Raw genomic sequence first — 22,035 nt, forward strand, 5'->3', positions numbered from 1 at the left:
GGTTTAAATCAGTCCCCACACCAGCATTCTGGCATTGAATTACCAAAATCGGAGAAAGGATTTTTTACTCAGGCACAGCACATTGACTCACCATATTCATGTTATCTTGTACTTGCGCTGATAAATCAGGGCACCAGAATGCAAGGTATAAACAGAATTTGGAGCAGTTTGCTGAATCCAGCCAGGTTTGCCAGCTCCATTACTACTGGCCACACCACATCCCAGCTGGTTCTAGCAGGAGCCCTGCTGCAGACTCCAGCTGGCCCTGGGGGTCCAGCCCAGCCCACGGGACCTGGGCATGCACAGGGCCAGCTCTGCATTCCCATCAGGCACCTACAGGCAAATCGTGAGCCCTGAACACATTCCCAGCAGTTCTTGTAAGACCAGTGGGAATTTTACTTCTCCTGGGCAGCTACAGGATGCCTGTATGCCTGATCCCAAACTTCCAGTGCTTAATTTGAATTCACCTTTGGCCAGATGAAGACAGATTTCTTAGCACAATTATCTGACATATTCCACAACACACATGCTCATACAGGAACACTTTTCACTCTAAATTCTAACATCTGCAAAACCAACACAATTCTAACTCTAAACCAGTTGAATTAGAAACAGACTCTTCTCTTTCTTAGAAATATTACCACATTACACTGCTCATTCTAAACCCTTATCCATTTATTGCAATAGACTGAGAAATCTTCCTTGATTTTTTTCTTACCAGGGTGATTTGTCTTGATGTGAGATTTTATAAGTCGATCTTCAGAAAATGACTTCTCACACACAGGACAGGAATAACTCTTTTTATCCTTAAGTGACAAAGAAAGAGATTGCATTTTCAGTCTACTGGTATAATCACTATAGTCATTATTCAGTAATACATGGTTCTCAACAAAGTTATAATTCAAGATTCGGTTTTTAAGGAAAAAATGAATGTATTTATAGTGAAGTAAGTGAAGGAGAAATATTAAAAGACTCTAAGCACATCATTAATCCTCATGAATACAGGGCTCCAAGTTACAGCAGATGAGAATATGCACAATAAATGTAAGCATTATCTTCTGACTGACTCTGTAGAAAATCAAAAGTCAAAAGATCAAGTCACATAACAGAAGAAAATGTATTTGATGTAAGCAGTAATATTTAGGGCTTTTTCTTCTTTTTTGTCACAAGTCCACCCTTCTGAAACCAGGATCAGATCTTACCCTTCTGTAGACAACCACCACTATGTGGATTTATAAAATGTCCTGAAATTGAGCAGCAGAGCTAACAATGACAGATGCCATTACTTATTCAGTGTCTACATTTCCAGCTATTTTATAAATGTTCAGCATTTTATGTATTACCGATAAAGTCTTATTCTAGTATTTTGATTTAAAGACTACTGTGGATTTTTTCAGTGTCACTGATGTTGTAACAGATTTAACACTATCAATCAAGTTCAACTGGAGAGTTTCGATGTTATCTCTTCCTGTATGTACTTTTAGTCTAATTGTAATTTCCCTGTTTTTACAAATCCATCTAACTCCTAAAAATGTAGGAATTTTCTCCATTACACTTTAAATTAAACCTTGACAGTCACAATATAAATTGGAAAACTGATCTTTCCAGAAGTACCTGCTGGCACTGGACACTCAATCAAATGAGTGGGTCATAGTCACCTCTGCACTGAGTAGATTAATTTATGAGTGGATTATCAAAACCACAGATGGAGGGAGTCTAGTTAGTCCTGACAGTTGGGCAGGTGCCCAGGTAACACAGTACTTGGTTGGACAGGTGCAGCTGCCCACCAACCAGAGATCTCTGAAAAGGTGAGCTGAAGGCACAGAACAGACACTTCACTACTTATTGCAGGACAGAAATACTTCCTGAAGAGTGTGGAAGGAAGATTATTGATCAAAATGGGACAGACCTTGTGTTATGAAGGAGAAATCTGGAGATCACAGGAGGCTAAGGGTGCTGGACTCTACCAGTGTCTGACCTTTGACCAAAGAGCATCTTTGAATAGCAAGAAGGACTGTACAAAGAGGTCATTATTGTCCAGATGCTGCAGTTGTACAGCTGTAAATGGACACCTCTCTTGAACAGAAAGCAAAAATTGATGGGTTTTCATGGCAGACAGGTTTTGGAATATGATGCAGCATTTGCAGTCAGTCTCATGTACCTCTGAGAAACAAATTCCTGTGTTGAAGTACCTACAAGTTAAAACCAGCAGTACCCCAGAACACTTTGGGCTGAAATAGCAATAAACACTCCCACGACTGTAGGATATGGAGCTCTCACGGCCATTAATATGGCAGTGGCAGAAGGAGAATTCTGCCTGAGCTGACAGCCATTTGCTCCTGTGAGAAAACCTGCACCAGGGGCTGGGGATGGATGGCAGCTACACAAAGATTACCGCCCTGAGGGCTGTACCTTGCTGTGATGGAGTTGGGGCTGTCATCATTTTAAGCCCTAAGAATCTTAAGGGAAAAAAAGAAACATCAGAAAATACTAGCTGAGTTTTGGAAGAGATCCAAGGAACCTACAAAGCTGACAAAACCTTGAAAAAGACCTGTTAGTTTGTGGAATCATGGTCTTTCAAATGATATAACCTAAATGGGCTACTGATGATTTTGGATTTCTACCTGAACATGTTACTCCAATAAAGGTTGGTAGATTAATTATAACAAAACTCCATAGCTATGTTTACACCTTTTCAAAGATGTAGTTGCATGATCACATTCATAATTTGGCACATATAAGAAAAACAGCACAAAATCATTTAGGGCCTCTTGAGCTGAAATGTGTTGACAGATCTCAGTCTGTTCTTCAAACTTGCTATGTATCTGATTTCAAAATATACAATAAATAAAGGAAAAAAAAATAGTATACTTTTAATGAACAGTTGGGTGTTACTGGTCTATAATGCTCGCTAAATTAAGTATTTCTCAGTTAACCAGAACATTGAGACAAATGTTAAATAAGAAAATAAAAATTCAACACTCCACTACATACACACTACTTCAGCTGAAGTGCTGTTAACTGTAACAACTTCAGATTCTTATTAATATTCTTGACGAAGGCAAGACTATAAGCCTGTATCTTAGAGGAAAAATTAAAATAATCCGTAAATGCATCAAGAACTACAGAGCAACATGAATGGATTGGTGCTGAGAACTCATCTTTCCACAAGATGATGGTAACAAAATTCTTCAATAATGAAATAATGCCAACGGCTTTTTTCAAGCTGTTAGAAAGTTATCTACACCAAGTTCTGCAGAAGTGATCTTCAAAAGGGTTATCTTCTGTAGTGCAACAGAGCATGCCTAGGAGGACTGAGTCCCTTCAAAGCGTGGCTCCAGTTTCTCACAGAGAGTGCCCAGCTGAAGCCAAACCTTTCCTTGCTGAATATCCAGGCCAGTGCCAGAGTACTGGAGCTTACGCTGTCAGCTTGGAATGCTTAAGTGTCCTTCTGTAGCTGCCCTGAGAGTTTGTGTGAGTCCTTCAGTGCAATGCCATCACTCTCAAAACAGCCTTTAAAGATCCCCTGTTGCAAATGAAGTATTTCAGAGCACACAGACCACAACACAGAGCCCCAGAGAAGCTTCCCTGCTCCGCAGCTCCAGCTCTTCAGGTGCCCTGGCTGTAGGTGATCACAGAAACCCTTTGAAGGCTGAGGTTGCAGAAATACCTGAATCACATTCTCAGCAAGTAAGTTCTCCTCTGGTAAGAATGAAAGTTATTTTTCCTATGCCTTATTGAAATACCTGCCTTTTAAATGCCTTTGAAGGTTTTTTTGAAGGGCATGAACAGAAGCAAAGCATGGAGAGAACTGCATCTACCTTTGTTAGAGACCAGCTGCAAAGTCCAATCAGCTATTTAAATTTCAAAGGCAATCACTGCCTGATATCTGCTCAACACCCCTATTAGCCAATTTGAGAAAATATAAAAAACTTAAATAATTCCTAAATAAAGGTAGTTTTTGACTGAAAGTGTTGTTTACATTCCATAAAACAGGAATTTAATTAGGTATGTAAGTATTCTTAAACATAGTGAAAATAAATTAGCCTAATACTATCACAAATTTTCTTGTTTATACTATTTCTTTATTAAATAAGGCCACTTACATAATAATCACAATGCATTTCTCTTTATATAAATGAATTAAGATCGTGCTAAGAAAGCATCAGCTATATTGCATTATCCATTTATAGTGCTCTGAAGAGAATTTTATTTCTCTGAGGCAAGTGTTTCAAGATAATTCAAGGGGTAGGTATACAAATATACAGTCACAAAAATAAAAATTAAAACCTTCTACTAAATATTGGCACCCACAGAACATTTCCAGGAAAAGTTCCCACAACTCAATTAACAGAACATTTGATTGCATACTTTTGTAGAGGAACAGAGGGCTAAAGTCTGCTCCCACATCTATCCAGATCAACAGAAATTTAATTTCTAACATCCATGGGATCAGAATTAGACCTCCAAGTTACACTTCTGAGGAGTGAAGACCTCCAGAAATCTTTACCACAGTTGTCATGATGTTCAAATAAAAATTTTCCCAAAAGATTCCTGCATTAAAATGCAACTCAGCTAAAAGGATGTGATGTGCCTAGGAGACAGCTGTGCACACATGTGAAGGAGGCTACAGAAGAATGTGCAGATGTTTAGACAGATTTTTGTGAAGTCTGGCAAGAAGCAGAACTCAGCTCACAAAATGACAAGCACTTGCATACAGTACTTAAGCATTTTTTTGTGAAATAACATTAGTAAAAAAAAAAAGCCAAGCTGACATTCATTATGGAAGTGAAGACTAAGAGCAAAAGCTGCTTTCCAACTGAGTGCCCGATCATTAGATCAGAGATGTTTTTGTAAACTGCTTCCCTTTGCAGCACCTTGCATTATTGACTGCACAGCAGCACTGCTCCAGAGACAGGGGCAAGAGAGCCAGAACAGTGAAATGTGAAAATTTACTCTCCTCAGGAAGGGCAAACAAGCAATCACAGCTTGAGCATCTCACATCCTACCAACAGCTACGCTATTGCATGAAAGGTCAACAGCATAATGGAATTTCTAAGCATCCTTCCAAAGACAAGAATTATTTACATCCCAAAATGTGCATGTAGGCACCTAATAATTTGTGGTAGTTCTGGGTCTGAACTGCAGTTTTATAGAGGTGCTGATGTTGCATTATCAATTACATACATAGACTTAAAATATGTTCAGAGACAAACCTCTCTGTGATGCTTATCTGCTCAGCAGAGTGAGCATGGTAAAAACCACTGGGGGTTGTAAAGAAACTCTGGTACCTACATCAGCATTTTTTAATTCCACACCCTGCCCTTTAATGTTACCAGGAGCTCATTCATAATACAAATTGTGCTAAAGCAATTTGAAACTGCCCAGCCCTTTCCTAGGTGCCATGACACTGAAGTGATTGGTCATGTCACAGTTTGAACTTTGGAGGAGCTCAATAAATGCCAATAAACATCAAAAATCTAAAGCCCCAGGAGCAAAAAGATGAGTACTGAAAATCAGAGAATTTATACAAAGTTTTTGTTTTGAATCAAGCCCCACCTCAATTCCCAGGCTTCAAAAGTAAAAATCTTCCCTGTAACAAGAATGTGTAGCAAACACAGAAGGCAAGAGGCAGCACATTCACACTCCCCATCATCATCTGCCAGGGAATACCCAATCCCAAATTCAGTGCAAGATTTGGGTACTGCACAGAGAGTAAAGTGGGTGGCTATAGAGTGATATACACAAGGATGAAAGGAAAGCTGCTTTTCAATACCTATCATTTATCTTCTACAAATAATGCAGCGATCCAGCTGAAATGCAGCCAGCAAGGAGGTGATGTAGGATACACACCCACACAAGGAACTTAACTGAGACTTCAATATCTTCAGTCTCCAGGGAAGTTAAATTTTAATATTTATTAAGAATTGCTTTTTCCAGTTAAAATTACAGTAATTTCCACATTTAACTGTGCATAGACAGATATTTGAAGAAGTGGTCCTTTTCACTGAGATATGCATGGAGTAAATATACCAAGCAGTGGGCACAAAGACCAATATGAGAATTGCCAAAATCTAATACATGAATTTTTTTATCCATTTAAATAAATATATTTGACAGTAAGCATCAGTAAGTATGCTTCTGAAAGATCTTGCTGTCACAATGCTTTTAATTATGAAATCCATTTTTTCACTTCTATTTAGAATTATGAAAACGATCTTCCTGGTGGGAGCTGTTGGACATTCATCACACTTGAAAACCAGGTACTTATAGAAGGATACAGCAGAGCTAATTGTAGACTCTTTTTTGTTAAGTGTTCTTAGACATCAATTACACAGATTTTTGCTATCAGGTGGGCATTGTAAACACCATAAATTCAAAAACATTCAAAGAGTGTCAATTATGTGAATTTTCTGCACCTTTCAAAACAAATTCAGATTCCATTTGAAATGTTTACAGAATGGGAGGACACAAGGGGGGAAAATTTTCCTTTTTGTGTCATCTCTTCTGTTTGGTTTTAAATTTCTTCAGAAGTAAATGCTTAAGAAGAGTAGGAGGTGAAGTGCTCTTCTGTTCCAAATATCCAAATATCTTTAAAGTAACTTCAGTTGTTGGGAATACTGAACAACAGCCTACCAAGACCTGGTTTTAGCACATGGCACTGTGAGCTGGACAGCTTTCTGAACAAGACAGGAACCTTTAAAATCCTTTTCAACAACTTAAATAACTTATGTCTGTAGTAATTAAGAAGAACATATTTTCACTTTACCCAAGTAATCTATTTATGAAGGGAATTCAGGTTTACAGAATGAAGTAATGTAATAATACTACCAACATTATTCTACTCGCTCAAAGGATCAGAAAATACTTGGAAAACTAAAGAGAGAAAATGGATACAGACATACTCCCCTGGAAACAGCTCTGAGAAGGTCCAAATATCCAGTTACTCTAAGTGAGGTATTCCCAGAAGTGTGCAGAGAACACACAGGTTAGAACCCTGAGCTATTCAAGTTCTGCTCTTCAAGTATTAGCACAGAATTACAAACGCTGAAGAAGGAACTGAATTCAGACAAACACACATTTTGTTTGCTACTCACCAGATCTGAGTGAACTTTAAGGTGTGCCTGGAGCTTGTATTTATCTGGAGTGGAGTAGTCGCAATGTTCTGTGGGACATTTCAGCAAAATATTGCTGTGTTTCTGGATGACGTGACGTTTAAGGCAGTTCTTGGTGATGGAAGAATAATTGCACTGGGAGCAGTAATATAAATGTTCTCGAGTGTGCGTACGGACATGCATGTCATAGTGCACCTGGTACCAAAACAACTTGCCTGAAAATTAAATTAAACATGAAGAAAGTAATTCCTAAACAATTGTTAGTGAAAATTTTAAAAAATAACCAATTTTCTTTCAGGACAAAACACACCATTTGAATCTTGTCCCTTTTGTCCTTAACGAAAGCTTGTCTACAGACCCTTCACTACTGAAAATATATTTACAAATCCACCTTTGCCTAACACCTATAACACCTTTGTTATATGTCCTGAAACAGCCTAACAAGAACAACTTTAGTCCATATCAATGATCTTTTTCCTAAAGAAAAAGTCCTTTACATCTGTTCTCTTATGCAAAGAATGTGAATGCAACTGTACACTAAAAGAGATGGTCAAAATATTTTTTGTTACTTTCTTTCATGTTACTCCTTAAAATCCTTTTTGGCATAATGGCACCAAAAAGTTCAGAGCAATTAATCTAAAGTACAATGTTACATGATGTCTCAGAAACTTGTTTTTTCAGAGTATGGCTCCTTCCCCTTTTTAAGAATGAAAACTACAAAACATATCCCAAATTGCTTCCTTTCCAGTTATGTAAACACAAAAATTTTCAGTTAGAATTAGTGGGAATGGTGTGTTATTCCCACTTCCATAAATTAAAAAAAAAACCAAACAATTACAATCAGGATAGTCTTGATCTGATACCATGTAATTAAAATTTTCTCTCAAAGAACCTGGTTCAAAACAAGATACAAAATTATGCCAGTATATATGTACCTATTGTACAGAATGTATATTACTATACATCCTCCTACACCATATGAAAAACCTGGATTTTTTTACTAAGCTGATAATGAAGCTCAAACATTAAAGCATGGACTGAACTAATGCTGATCACATACCTAGATCTGCTGTGCTTGGCCCCAGTGAAAGTTGTGACTTGGGGAGATGCATGTGGACAGAAATAATCAAATTATATCAAATTTCACATCAACAGAAAATTGAGCCTTGCAAGGTACTGCTTTGCTATATACTACTAGTGGGTTTTTTCTGAGGAGATTTGACTCATTTCACATTATTTTTACAGAATCCATACTGAACTACAAAATTAATGCTGCTGCAAAGATATACAATTATATCACTGTAAACTGGAGGAGCAGTAAAGCAATAACTCACTGCACAGGATTTTAAAAACCCCAAACACAATTCCACTGCTCCTTACCACAGTATTCACATTCCAGGTCTCCATAAACCTTCCTTATCCTCTCCCGCAGCTCAGTGTTCATTTGTCTCTTCTGCAAGCTGTCCAGGATCTGCATGAAGGCCACAGATCCATTCCCCCCACTGGCTGCAGCTGTGTTAGAAGAGGCTGCCTGTGGGCTGGTGGCTGCACCAGCTTCTGCTGCTGCCAAAGGGTCTGTGGGCTCTGCTGAATTTGGAATGGGTGGGTTGCTTGCGTCTGATTCACCAGGAGAAACAGACTGGATTCTCTCTTCAAGAACTGGAAGGTTCTCAGTCATTGCGTTGTTCTGAGTCACATTCAAACTTTTGTCTTCAGATAGTAAAAGATCCATTTCTTCACCTTGCTCGTTTACAGAACTGCACTGAGTAACTTCCTCTTCATTTGGAGAAGAACCTATTAACTCCTCAGGGCCAGCAGTACCATTTTTCAGGAGGAAGCAATCTGATGCTACACAGGGCTGAATGTCTGGGACTGCTACGTCTGTTGTCTGACACAATGCCTCTGCTACATTCTCCACCAGAGGATTTTCTAATTCTAAGGAAAGGACTGCATCAACTTTTTCACCACCATTATGCTGACCATCATGGTTTACATCTGCAGCTGCTGATTCACCTTTAGAAGCAGATGGCTGTGGGGTGTTAACAGCATCAGTACTCGTGACAGTCGATTCACCTGCAGTTTGTGTCTGCTGTTCACCAAGGGCTTCTGGCTGGATGTCACCTCCTGGCTCAAGCAGGCAGAAGCTTTGGTTGATGGAATTATTAAAAACAAAATCCTCCTGCATATCTGCGTGCACATCTTTGATGTGAGCACGGAGCCTCACAGAACTGACAAACTTCTTCAGGCACACAGAACACACATATACAAAAGGGTGCTTTCGAACGTGAAGCTCAAGGGCTTGGTATTTAGTGGCTCCATGCCCACAGAGCTCACAAGCAAAGGGTCTTTCATCCCCATGGACGAGCATGTGACGGTCGCGGTCCAGCTCATTTTTGAATTTGCGCTCACAAATATGGCAGTCATAGAGAAGCTGCCTTTTGCCCTCTCGTGTCATCAAGCGAAGCTCATCAAAAACATCTTTCACCTTTTTGTCTTGAAGGTCGTGAGTTTCCTTCATATGCTTGATCAAATTTTTAACATCTGAGTATTTCTTTTTGCAGAAACGACAGTGCTGCTTAATCTTCTTATGAACCCTTTCGATATGGACTTTGAGATGGCCTTTGCTGAGACAGGTGAAGGTACAATAATCACAGCTGAACTTCTCCCCGGTGTGCTTCCGCAGGTGAACGTTCAGGTTGGCTTTGATGGCACTGGCATAACTGCAGTAAGAACACTTGTAAGGTTTCTCATTTGTATGAATCCTCAGATGTGCTTGGAGGGAGTGTTTAAATTTGAACACCTTGTTACAGTATTCACATGTAAAAATTTTCAGCTGAGTGGGACCCAATCTAAAAAAAGCCAAACAAGCAGTTATATTAACAGTAGTGAACCTTCGTAACATAATGTGTCAAAATTTCCCTGGACATTCATAATGGACAGAAATGCTTAGTTTTTAAAAAAATGCATTCTCCAAAGACATTTTAAATTATACAGTATATTCATAGTTAATTTCCAGCTCTTCCTTTATTTAAAGGTCTCAGAAAAATACCCCATGAAAATGGATGGGGAAGCACTTCATTCATGTTCTGCATGAACACAAATATAAGTACTTCAAAACTACCTGCTAGTTTTCATTGCCTGTTCATATGGGGTTTGCTGAATGGCATATTCTTGATATCCTTTTCGTTGTGATGAGTCTTGGACTGCTGTGTCTGGAGTTTTGGGTTCACTTTCATGAGGAGAAGCCTCAAGAGGAACAATTTTTCTGGCTCCTAAAGGAAGAAGGAAAAGAATGCTCATTAAAAATCTCACACTAGAAATATGCATTGTCTATAATATAAAAGTGTTAACTAAACAATAAAGTCTGTAATCATTAATTTGACCATTTTTGTTTCTGTTGTTAATGATGGATACACTTCCAGAAGCCATCAGTACTTACAACACAGCTCTGCTTAAATAACTTGCCAGGACTTATAGCTCAGAGCATTATTCATAGTGCTTGATGCCTGCTACAAGGAGATCCTACATCCAAATATTTCCACCTTCAAAAGATTGTAAATCTTCTAAATAAAATTCAATTTTTTCTGTTTCTGCTTCTACCACATCCTTTGAAAAATTACACCAAGCTGTTCAATCAGTTCCACAAATAAGGCTGGGGAAAATTTAGTCTAAAAGAAAGTTTAGTCTATATTTAAAACTATGTACATATTTTCCTTAAACTCCTTATATTTTGGGGCATATTGCCATCCCTCAGAATAAAAGAACATGTTTGGAAGAGGCTTCCCAAGGCAGTGGTCACAGCTCCAAGCCTGACAGAGCCCAAAAAGTGTTTGGACAATGCTCTCAGGCACATGGTGTGATTCTTGGGGCCGTCCTGTGCTGGGCCAGGAGATGGACTCAATCTTTGTGGAGCATTTCCAACTCAGGATATTCTGATTGTGCGTTCCATGCAGACTTCTCAATCTGCACTGGGAGCAGAAGGGGCTCTACTGAATGCATTTAGCCCTGATTCCCTAAGATATTACTTACAAAATAGAGGCAGTACTAACATAAAGTCTCTGAAACCACAGTGGGGGTTACCCAAGAATAGGTGTTAAAGACTGGGTGATATTACATGGAGGAAAGAAGTGCTGTAGACAATAAAGAGAAAAAAAGAGATTCTGTGGGTCCCTCAGCACGATTTTAAGTGGGAAATTGAGATATTTTGAGAAGAGGCCATATGGGAGTACCTAAAGCTATTGAAGCTTTTCCTATCAGACTGGACATCAGGCAACTCTGTAACTAAACAGGATAACTAAACTGTAATAGTTCTGTTGCTTACTAAACAGGTTGCATCTAAAACCAGCTTTTTTGGAGTACTGGTTTTTAATAATGCTTTCAGTTCTGTACTAAATATTCTTCAGGTTCAACAGAACTGATCTTCCAAGTTTTCCCCGTAAATGCTACCAGAACATTACAACTCCTATTTTCCTGTTCCCCCCTTTCCTAAAAATGTCAGGTTGTCCACAGGATTGCATCTCCCAAACTACACTGTCCCAGTGAGATGGGACCTTGTCATTACAGCACAGGAGCCATGGCTCAGTCTGTGGGTTCAGTACAAAGGTAACAGAATAGACATCAGACACCAGAAAATTGTTCTGATACTTCAATACTTAAAATAGAAGCAAATTCCATATTTAGAGTGACTCAGTTAAAAGAAAAGAGGTCTTAAACTGCTTTATATGCATGATTGCCTCTTCCAGGCCTCCCATTCCTTGACTGTGAGACAAAGATTCTCATTAAATGCTCCACACTAACTCTCCTCTGTGCCCTTCTGCATTTCAGGATGTTTGAGCCTTTCCTAAAAGGACTGCCAAACTGTTTAATAGACTTTCATACTACCACTATAAAAATTTAATCACCTAAATTGGGTGAACTGAATATATACTCACTAAATAAATACTAACTCACCAGTATTTTGCATACTTTGAGTGGGCAGAATGCTCCAAGGTTATCCTCATGTTACTGCCTCTAAATTACCTATGCATTTCACAGACAAATGTCTTTAAAAACTTGAAGAGGGAGATTCAGATTTTCAGTCATGCTGATGAAGTACCTGCTCACAAAAGGCAATCATGTCCCCTGGTGGGAGGTTGCTACTTCCCACTCTTAGAAGACAGGGAAGCATTATGAAACATTAGATGCCTCCATCCACTTGGGATGCTGACTGAGGGTGCCAACAGACCAGCAGCCACAGCAACCACCACTAGATCACAACTAATGACTACAGCCCATGCCCAGGAAGTGAGAAAATTGGTTTCTAGGCTCTACCCAGCCTAGTCCCCACATGTCCCAAATCCCAAAAGAATGCCCTCAGTATTCAGGTTAGGCAAATGCCTAAGAACAAGGCAAACACATACAAGGTCTTATTTTTCATTAAAAACATCAAATGCCACTAAAGAAGCTAAAGGTTTTCCTGCTTCCCTAGGCAATCATTTCAAGAAGTCAAAGCATATAAATATCAGGGTAAAAAAAAAGAAGTTTACTGTACTGATAATTTCTTTCAGAAAAATCCTTCCTCCAGCACTATCATATCTCTATTTTAAAGGCAGAATCGACTTTAGTTTAGTAGACTTTATTTATGTCTTTTGCTTTCCTCTTTTCAGTCAATATCATCTAAGTAAATCTGCCTTTAGAAGAATAAGATTTGAGTTCTTCATGGCATTCTGACAGCAGCTTCTACAGATAAGCATTATCCAGTGAGCCTCATCTCTGGCTCAAACTCAGAGATGGCCTCCAGTGTCTTACAGTCTGTCCCTTAGAAAAACAGCCTGACCTTCACTACAGAGTTCTCCAATACTTATCAACAGTCTAAAAGGTAGTATAATTATTAGGAATGGATCAGAAATAAACCAGGAAAGAAAATCAACCTAATTCCTATTAATTAACTAAATTCTGCAAACGTCTTGAAGTTTCAAGTACAGATCACAAAAAAAACGATAAAGAACCAGAAAACAGTAACAAAGACAAAATCAGAAGTATTTTGTTTGGGAAAGGGATACAGAATTTGGAGACCTTCAGCTTGAAAAAGAGGTAACTGAAAGTGAAATATCAGAAAAAACTCTGTAATTAGCAATGCTGCGAAAAAAAAAGTGCGAATAATCATTATCTTGCAACCAACAAAAAACAGTTCAATGCAGACTTAAGCTAAAACAATATGCACTTTCACCCCACATGTAATTAAGTTATAGAACAATTACTGCATAATGCCACAGAGACTGCAAATATAAATGCATTCAAAATGGGACTTAGACAAATTAATTGATACATATTAAATATGATAATCTAATGCAAACACCAGCTCAACAACTGTCAGAATCCATGAGACTTTACACAGTAAGTGCCTTTTTTCTTTCCTATGGAGATGCTGCATGCTGCCTTTAGACCAGCTTCTTTTGTTTTAAAAAAGAACTTTAGCTGAAGTTAAAGTATATTAAAAAAAATCTTCATAATGTAGGTATATGTAACAGATTTTAACTGGACAGACCATAACTTTGGTCTGTACAGTTAAAATAATGTGCTATGGATATGAAGAGAATATTTGTTTCTTTCAATCTCTTTTTGAAGGAATGTGTTTTTCGGGCTTGCACAATATCCTGTGTAATGTGCTCCAAATGTGGGTGATCCATAGTAAGTAGTCTTGAAAGTCAAATAATCAGAAATCAACCCCACCCATAATCCCAAAGCTCTCCACACAAAGGTATCTCTAACCCCAAAATAAAGCTAAAAAGAAGCAAAAGGACCATTTAACATTAGGTCACCCTGAGACTGAACCCATTTCAATTTAGACAAAAATAGAAACACAGACCCATGTATGAGAGGATGAAGATTCCTCTTTTCACCAGAGCTGGACATTAGATTGGCTGAGCTAAATCAGTCTGTAAACCCACAATAACATGAACATCTGCTCACATTCAGAGAGGAAAGGTTTCATTTTCCTAACCTTGCCTAATTCAACGTTTGCTTTAAGTCAGCGTAAGAATAGCATCTTTTCTCTGGCCCTCCATGCAACTACATGTTGGTGATGCCTGAAAAGAACCAGCCCAGGAGTTCATGAATAGGGTTAGAGAGGGGATCCACCCAAAATCTACACCATATCTCTCCTTCTGCAAATACATTATTAATTTTCTAGTGTGCTTCACTACAGAAGTGCATAAACAGGCACAATGACTCAAAGGACAGAAAACTGGGGCTGGAGAACTGCACTTGCTTGTGACAGCAGTCTGTATTTAGAGACCAAGATACTCTGAAAAGAGGCAGTCCCAGTCCTGCTCCTTTCCCCAGGAGAATCATTTTGCCTGATACTAAATCCATTCAGATTTGTCATAAACCCACAACCATCATTCCATGAGCAACAGAACAGAAATTATCTTAAGCAAAAAAGACTGCTATCAGTTAAAAAGACTGCCACCAGTTAAACTAAGTCAGTCCCAAATAATAGGCAAAATTATATTCTTCCACTTCTTCCCCACTGCCCAAAAATTCCAGTGGAAGAAGGAACTAAGTGTTCATAGATTACAGGTAGAATCTTCTCACACAGTAGCACGAGAACTCAGGTGAGAACTCAGGACTTTTATGAACAGTGGAAATCAGGGAGAGAAAAGCTTTCATGGTGTTGTATTAAGAATTTGTAGTTGAAAAAAAAATCCAACTCCTTTAGAAAACAAAAAAATAATTATTCTCAAAAAACTGAATACTTCATGCTATTTTTGCATTTCTTGAAAACAAACAAACAAAAAAATAATCTACCACTGGCCATCTTGACAGGAACTTAAAACTAATCTCCTAGTAACAAGCTGAGTCTTTAAAATATTACAGAATTTACATAAAACAGTAATTTAAATGTTCACATCTCTTCTGAATCAAACTAACTGAGCATGAATAATAAATTGGTTTTTGACACCTTGATAATTTACAGAATTTAAACATGAGAAACAAAAGACATTAAAAACCCAGAAGATGGAATATTTGGACAAATTTATTCACTTGTTCTTAAAAACAGACTTAAAAAAAAAAGTGTCTGCCATTCAAAACAATTTTCAGAAGTGCATATCATTGTAGTTATTTCCTCTCTTAATTGTGATGCTTACAAAAAACTGTCCTGTGTTTGATCTGATGCCTTGGTGTGCTCAGGAACTCAGCACTCCTTCTCTTGAAGGTCTCCACATCCCTCCAGTTATAAAACCATGGAGTGGTTTGGGTAGGAAGGGACCTCAAAGGTCATCCAATTCCAACCTGCCTGCTGTGAGCAGAGCCACCTTCCCCTAGACCAGACTGCTCAAAGCCCCATCCAACCTGACCTTGAACACTTCCAGGGATGTGGCATCCACAAATTCTCTAAGCAAACTTTTCCACGCCTCACCACCCTCACAGAGAAGAAATTCTTCCTATAACCTGTAGCCATGATATTTTATGAAAAATCCTTTGCTAGGATTTTTCTCCTATTCTAGCTGAGAAGCCTCAGAAAAGAAATGTAAACAATAACTATCTGATGGCTGTGGAATGTGGTCTGGACATTGTTTACCAACAGGTGCATGTTGGTTGTTTCTAATTAATGGCCAATCACAGACAGCTGGCTTGGACTCTGAGAGTAACAAGCCTTTGTTATCATTCCATTCTTGTTCTTTCTAGCCTTCTTTTCTCTCTATTCTTTTTAGTATAGTTTTTAATATAGCATTGTAATATAACATATATCATAATACAATAAATCAGCCTTCTGAAACATGAAGTCAAGACTCGTGTCTACTCACACAAAGCATCGACCATAACAACCTAATCTAAAACTACCCTTTTTCAGTTTGAAGCTATTTTCCCTTATCCAATCACTCCATGTCCAGGGGCAGGACCCTGTGCTTGGCCTTGCCCTGCAGGAGCTTTGCCCAGGCTCACCTCTCAAGCCTGTCAAGGAACTTCAAGGCCTGCACTGAAAAAAATCTACAACTTTTATTCAAACTGTATTTACTCTGTGGGTTAATGCCAGCTTTCAGATTTCAATAGTTGTAAAGCTATTACCTTTCATATGCCTCCTGAGAAAACATTACAGAAGAGGAACACTGGGGAAAATCAAAGCTGCCCAAATGTCCTTTCTGGGAAGTTAAAAACTGACTGATCCTGTTTGTTCAAAGGGATTTTGAAAACATCCATTTAGTCATAGTCTAAATTATACAAAGCATTGTCCCAAACCTCATTAGTGTTTAGCAAAGCTACAGCAAAGTGTCAATGCAATACTTCTAAAAGAATCTTTTATTTAAGAGGAGAAAAATACAGTCTAAGTAGTTCCTTGGTACTGGGAATAAAATACAGCTAATTCTCAAGGCCTTCTCTATTTTTCTAATTGTCATTTGACATCTTCCAACAGAATTTTACTGTCATGGACACAAAAAGGGATATTTCCATGCACCCTCAAAACTAGGTAACAGGTGGGTACAGATTGTTAATGTCTGCAGAGAAAGGACTTAGTTTAGATAGTGTTTATGGAACTTTAAACTTTATTTTCAACTTAACTTTACAGATGGTCTAGCACAAAGAAAGCAGAAGAGAAGGGAGAACTATTTTATCTATTTATATTCTTCAACAGCAGTCTACAACAGTAGATCTCTTCAGCACAAGAAAAATCTCCAGAAAATTGACTAAGAAAAAGGCTGTGAAAGATCTTTATTAAAAACTCCAGACATTTAAGTATTACTGAGCAAGGGAAACTGTCTAAGAATTGCTAGTGACATTAAGATATAGTTAGATTGTGGAAATTAATGGGAAAAAAATAGAAGGAAAATCAATGAAAAATAAATTATACAATAATTCCATTAAATATTTTTTTTCTTTTGAGTCTTTAATCACTTATATAGTTTCTTCTAGAATTTCCAAATTCTGAAAAGTTGCATGACAATTCATAACTTTTTGAAGAGCACTGACTTTTTATCACACATAATTTAGCTGGGAACTTGAATGTAATAAGGTTATTAATTGTCAGTCAAAGAGATGAGAGGACCTTCAAAAACTGCTGTAGCTTCATACTTGACCATAAATCCCTTTGGTTCATTAAAGCCTTCTGAATGTTTGATGTACTATGCCCGAGTGCCTCCAAAGTTTGATTTATTTTACTATTTTGAGTACCTCAAAAAGCTTTTTGGTTTTGGGCAAGAAAGCCCAAAATTTTGGTGTTCCAAGAAAAATTTTTCTAGGTAGTAATTAAGGCAACGACATCCACTAGATTTACATTCCTCTTCTGCATCACATGCTTCTACATTTCCTTCATTATCTGTATTTACTAGTATTCCATTTGCCTTTTTAAGGCAGTTTTGTGAGGAAATGGATCTTTGATTGCATTATCCACCACGTCTTTCCTTCCCCTCTTGGAAATTCTTCTAGTCCTAGTCTAGAAATGCAAAGGTCTAAGATAAAAACTCTTATAAAGTGCATAAAATTTAGGACCAGGAGAGAAGATTCTCAAGTTATGGCTCTTTCCAAAAGCCCTGAGGAAGGGAGGTTTGTCTATATCCATAAATTAACACCTAAAGGTGCTAATTTACTTACACCTCCATGAGTCCCTGAATCAGCATATCACAGATCTCAATATCAAAAGATATTAACAACACAGAGAATCCTGCTAGCTTCCAACCCACAACAACAAAATGAAGACCTTAAAGTTCTTCTGATAGTTATAAGCAAAACAAATACTCAGAAATGTCAGCAATAACGAAAAGGAGAACAAAACTGCAAAGCTGAAAATAATGCACAAAACTATAAAAAAGGGATTCTGACAGTCAGTCAGAATGGTTAATGGTTTATAACCAGTAAATGATTTATATAAACAGTCAAACGCAAATCTAGGTTTAATTAAATTGTTTGAATCCTCTAATCATTTTGTAGAACTTGATTTTCAAATATATATGCACTTTTCTTTCTCTGGTCAGTGTTTCAGCATTTTCTTTAAAACTATTCAAGACTAAACATAACTAATGTTAATGCAGTAACTGAGGTTAACTACAGCCAGGTCCAGCGTTTCTTGTACCTATGTAGAAATGTGACTGAAGTTCTACAATTATGCAGCTGCCAGATGTGGACACTCTATCAAGATAATCAAACAATGCTAAATATTTTTCATACACTAAATATTCTAAGCAATTTTGTTTTAGACCACTGAATGTTTTATACAGTAACAGCATAATTTAAAAATATATAAAATTATATAATTGGTGATTCTGATTACCTGGAATCGTTTCATGGGCTGTCAAAACCACACTTATAATAGGATTTTTAGCTCCTGAAACCTGCTCAGTCTCCTTAGTTGATGCTGTTTTCTCTGTTTTCTGAGCTCTGGGCCTCTTGGGAGTTTTTTCTCGCTCATCTTCCTTCCTGTCAAGGTCAACGTCAGAATCATTACCTAAAGAGCAAACATCAAAAAGAAGGTAACTATGTACAAAAGCAATGCAGGTAACACAGTTACTAACACTGCAAGAACAAATGGGGAGAAAATTTAGGCTCCAGTAGAAAGAAAGATGTTATCAAAACAAGATGTGCTGCATGATCCCTTAAAGGGGAACTTTTTTCCCCTCTATTTAATAAAACTAGTATGATACTTTTACAAACAAAGAAAATAAGAGAGAAAAAATTTCAAAATTAAAAAAATGAACTCTCAGAAATGTGTGTCTAAATTCATTCACATTACTGTGGTTTTCTGTGAAAATGCTATGAACTTCGTTGAAGTTCTCATGATTTTGCAATTAATGAACAATTTTTTTTATATTTTCCATATTTAATTGTTCTGACAACCTTAGGATTATTTCTTCTAGTACTGGCTTAATTATTCATACTATTTAAGGGAAAGTCTTTTGACAATCTCTTTGGTTTAGACTTTCTTTCGCTCCTGTTATTGTAAATCAACAGCCAGAAACATAATTTTCTTTTTAGTGTTAATTCAAGAATAATTAGGGTTCAAAATAGTTCTTTGGCTCAACCTAACTCTCGACATGTAACTCCTCATTTTGAAGGCCTGCACTTCCAAATCATTCCCTGCTGCTGTTCAGAATGTCTTCAACCTCTTAAATAGGATAAGTTTTCAACCTGTTAACTAGAAAGCCACAAAACAGTTGTACACAAAACATTCTTCTGAGGTAACAATGAACAGCCAGTAATCAGCTGATTTCTTTTTTACAGCAAATTATTAATTCCTTTACTGAAATTCTAAATAATAAAAATAAATGTTAAAAAAAAAAAAACAAAAAAAAAAAAAAAAAAAACCAAAAAAACCCCCACAGTATCATTATAGAAAAATAATTAGCAGAATAGATGAAAAAACAGAGAACTCTTAAGCTTTTACAAATAAAATTTCTTATATTAGATGAAGTGGTAGAAGATGCAGACGAGAAAAAAACAAAGCTGGCAAATTAAGGCATTATACAAATGTTCCAGAGGTAATGAACAAGGAAAGAAGAAACTAATGGAAGAAAATTATAAATAAACCCAGCGAATTTTTCTTTTTTTTTTCCCTCTCTCAATCTACATCAGTTGATTCAATCGCCAGAGTGAGTAATTCCATGTATATATAAAATATGCTGTAGCTGCCATAATGAGATAGGAAAACAAAATATAAATAAAAAACCAGCAAGAGCAAAGCTGTAGTGTGTCCAAACTTGTTTCTGTCATGCAAACAGCAGGAGTGAAAAAATATACAACGTGGAAGCAGCTGTTTTAATTCCAGTAACATTTTGTAAATACTCAGCTGAGATTGAAACAAAGACTCTCTCTGTGGCCTGACTCTAATGGAACAAAGGTTTGAAGTGTCCTGGCTGTTCCTTACAAAAAAGAAGGTCACAAGCAGAAGCTGAAGCAGCATGGGTAAAACTGATCACATAACTTGTATAAACCAAATTTCTTTACTAGACAAAGAACCAGGAGGAAACAAGGTGTGCAGGAAGAAGTTTAGCTTTCTCAGGAATCCTGAGACAGAAGTGATTTAATACTAAACTGTAAGCCTGAAATTAGTATTTAGAGTCTCCAAAATGAGGAACAACAAAAAAGCAAACAATTCAAACACAGGCTGCCATGATTGTGCCCAGCTTCCAGCTCCTCTGCCCAGAGAGCCCCCAGCTTTTCAACACCTACTAATGATTTTTCCTATTTCATTACAAAAATTCCTTGATCTATGCCTCTTCTCAACTAGGCTCTTCTCTGTGGACTTCTATGATTTTGGAAAATATTGCTGCTTTATAGGTATAAAGAGTTCAATAATGTCCCCATTTAACTCCTTAATATAGTTGTAAATTATTCATTTATACTAAAAGCACACAGTTCTAACATTGATATTTTTCTGCAATACTTGAAAGGGATATTTGAAGATAAAGACAAATCCCCTTCAAACAGAACCTGCTTGTGCAGTGGTTTCTTTTGGTGTGCTGAGCAGGGGTGGAAGAAAACAGCTGGACTCTATCTTACAGTTCTTTTCCAACCTTAGTGATTCTATGAAACAAACACATATTTTCACATTTTCTTCATTAAACAGCCTCTGTTAGTTTATTAGCAAGAATAAAATGAATCATCACAAATGTCTCAGCAGGACCAGGTTACCAACACAAGAAAGTTTTCTCACAAAGAATCAGCATACACAGAATCACAGAGTAAACTCAGTTGGAAGGGACCCACAAGGATCATGGAGTCCAACTCCTGGCCCTGCACAGGACTGTCCCCAAGAGCCACACCATGTGCCTGAGAATGTAATCTGCTTATTGAATTGTTTCCCTGACGGTACTTCACATACTGGCTTAACTAATTAATTAATTAATTAATTACTCTGCTTTTGTTCAGTGGACAGTTAGCAAAACTGAAAAGCATTAGAAAAAAAGCCCCAAAAGATTTTACATGCCTATGGACAAAACATGCTTTAGCTAACAGAAATCCAGAACCATATATTGGAATGAAAGCTCTGATGAGGGGAATGGAATTTTCTCCACTTTGCTGGGATCATGTAATTCCTAGCAGTTACATGAATAGAATCCAAGCACCTTACTTCTAAACTCTCCTTTCTAACCATTAGAAAGATTCTAACCATTAATCAGGTTAATGATGAAGTGGCTGAAGACAAATAACAAAACCATTTATTACCTTTTCATGGTAATATGCAACTTTATTAAATTTTGAGTACTGGAATTCTACTAAAAAAATGAGAACCACAGATTTGTTTGTGATCCATATTAGTGAACAATTATGATCCATATTAGTGAACAATTATGACAGTAGCCAACAAATGTTTCACTTTTTTTTCTTTCCTGACTTGCCTCTGTCAGGCAGATCAGTCTGGCAGTTCTTTCAGTTCAACCCAGGGCCAAGTTCAAGAGATACATTACAATAAACACTGCTGACTGTCTCCCTGCTTTCAAAACAGACCACAAATACTATTTTAAAAGACTTAAAAACAACATACAGAATTGCAATATCAAAATATTTATTTGTTAAAACAGAGCTTTTTCATACATGTAGAATATCTGTGCATGTAGGCTAAGCACTAAAAATTATGGCCATACAAAAAAATTTTCCTACAAAACCCAAAGCTGGTAAGTACTTCAAACAAAGAACTCAATCTCAACTGCCTATATGACACAAAATACCTCAACTTGCTCAATATGAGCTGAAAACACCCATCCCCTAATAGGAGGACTACATTCAGTAGGAGCAAAGGCGGGAGGAAGCTACTGAGTGTCGTGCAATCTCAGTTAACACAAAAAAAGTCCACACAGAGATTGGTAAGAAATAGCAGTGAGTAAACTCCACTGATTTCCTGATCATACATCTGCTGCTAGTGCTGGGGATCTGTAAGAACATTCTCACCCTCACATGATACCTGATTTAAAAAAAAAATAAAAAATCCTTTCTACAGTGATCTAGT

The 22,035-nt window shown here is 37.3% G+C and overlaps 1 protein-coding gene across 1 annotated transcript in view; it reads right to left on the reverse strand.

Annotated features, from left to right (window-relative positions):
- Positions 1-22,035, reverse strand: part of ZFAT (zinc finger and AT-hook domain containing) — a 76,669-nt gene that overhangs the window by 32,879 nt on the left and 21,755 nt on the right. The window contains exons 4-8 of the mRNA XM_041407600.1: positions 18,364-18,537; positions 10,237-10,387; positions 8,496-9,964; positions 7,098-7,330; positions 719-806 (exon numbers count right to left, since the gene is read on the reverse strand). Of these exons, the coding sequence (XP_041263534.1) occupies positions 719-806; positions 7,098-7,330; positions 8,496-9,964; positions 10,237-10,387; positions 18,364-18,537 (2,115 nt within the window). The remainder of the gene's footprint in view (positions 1-718; positions 807-7,097; positions 7,331-8,495; positions 9,965-10,236; positions 10,388-18,363; positions 18,538-22,035) is intronic.

Source organism: Onychostruthus taczanowskii, unplaced genomic scaffold (genome assembly GCF_017590055.1).
Source record: "Onychostruthus taczanowskii isolate IOZ18803 unplaced genomic scaffold, ASM1759005v1 scaffold27, whole genome shotgun sequence".
NCBI classification, from domain to species: domain Eukaryota; kingdom Metazoa; phylum Chordata; class Aves; order Passeriformes; family Passeridae; genus Onychostruthus; species Onychostruthus taczanowskii.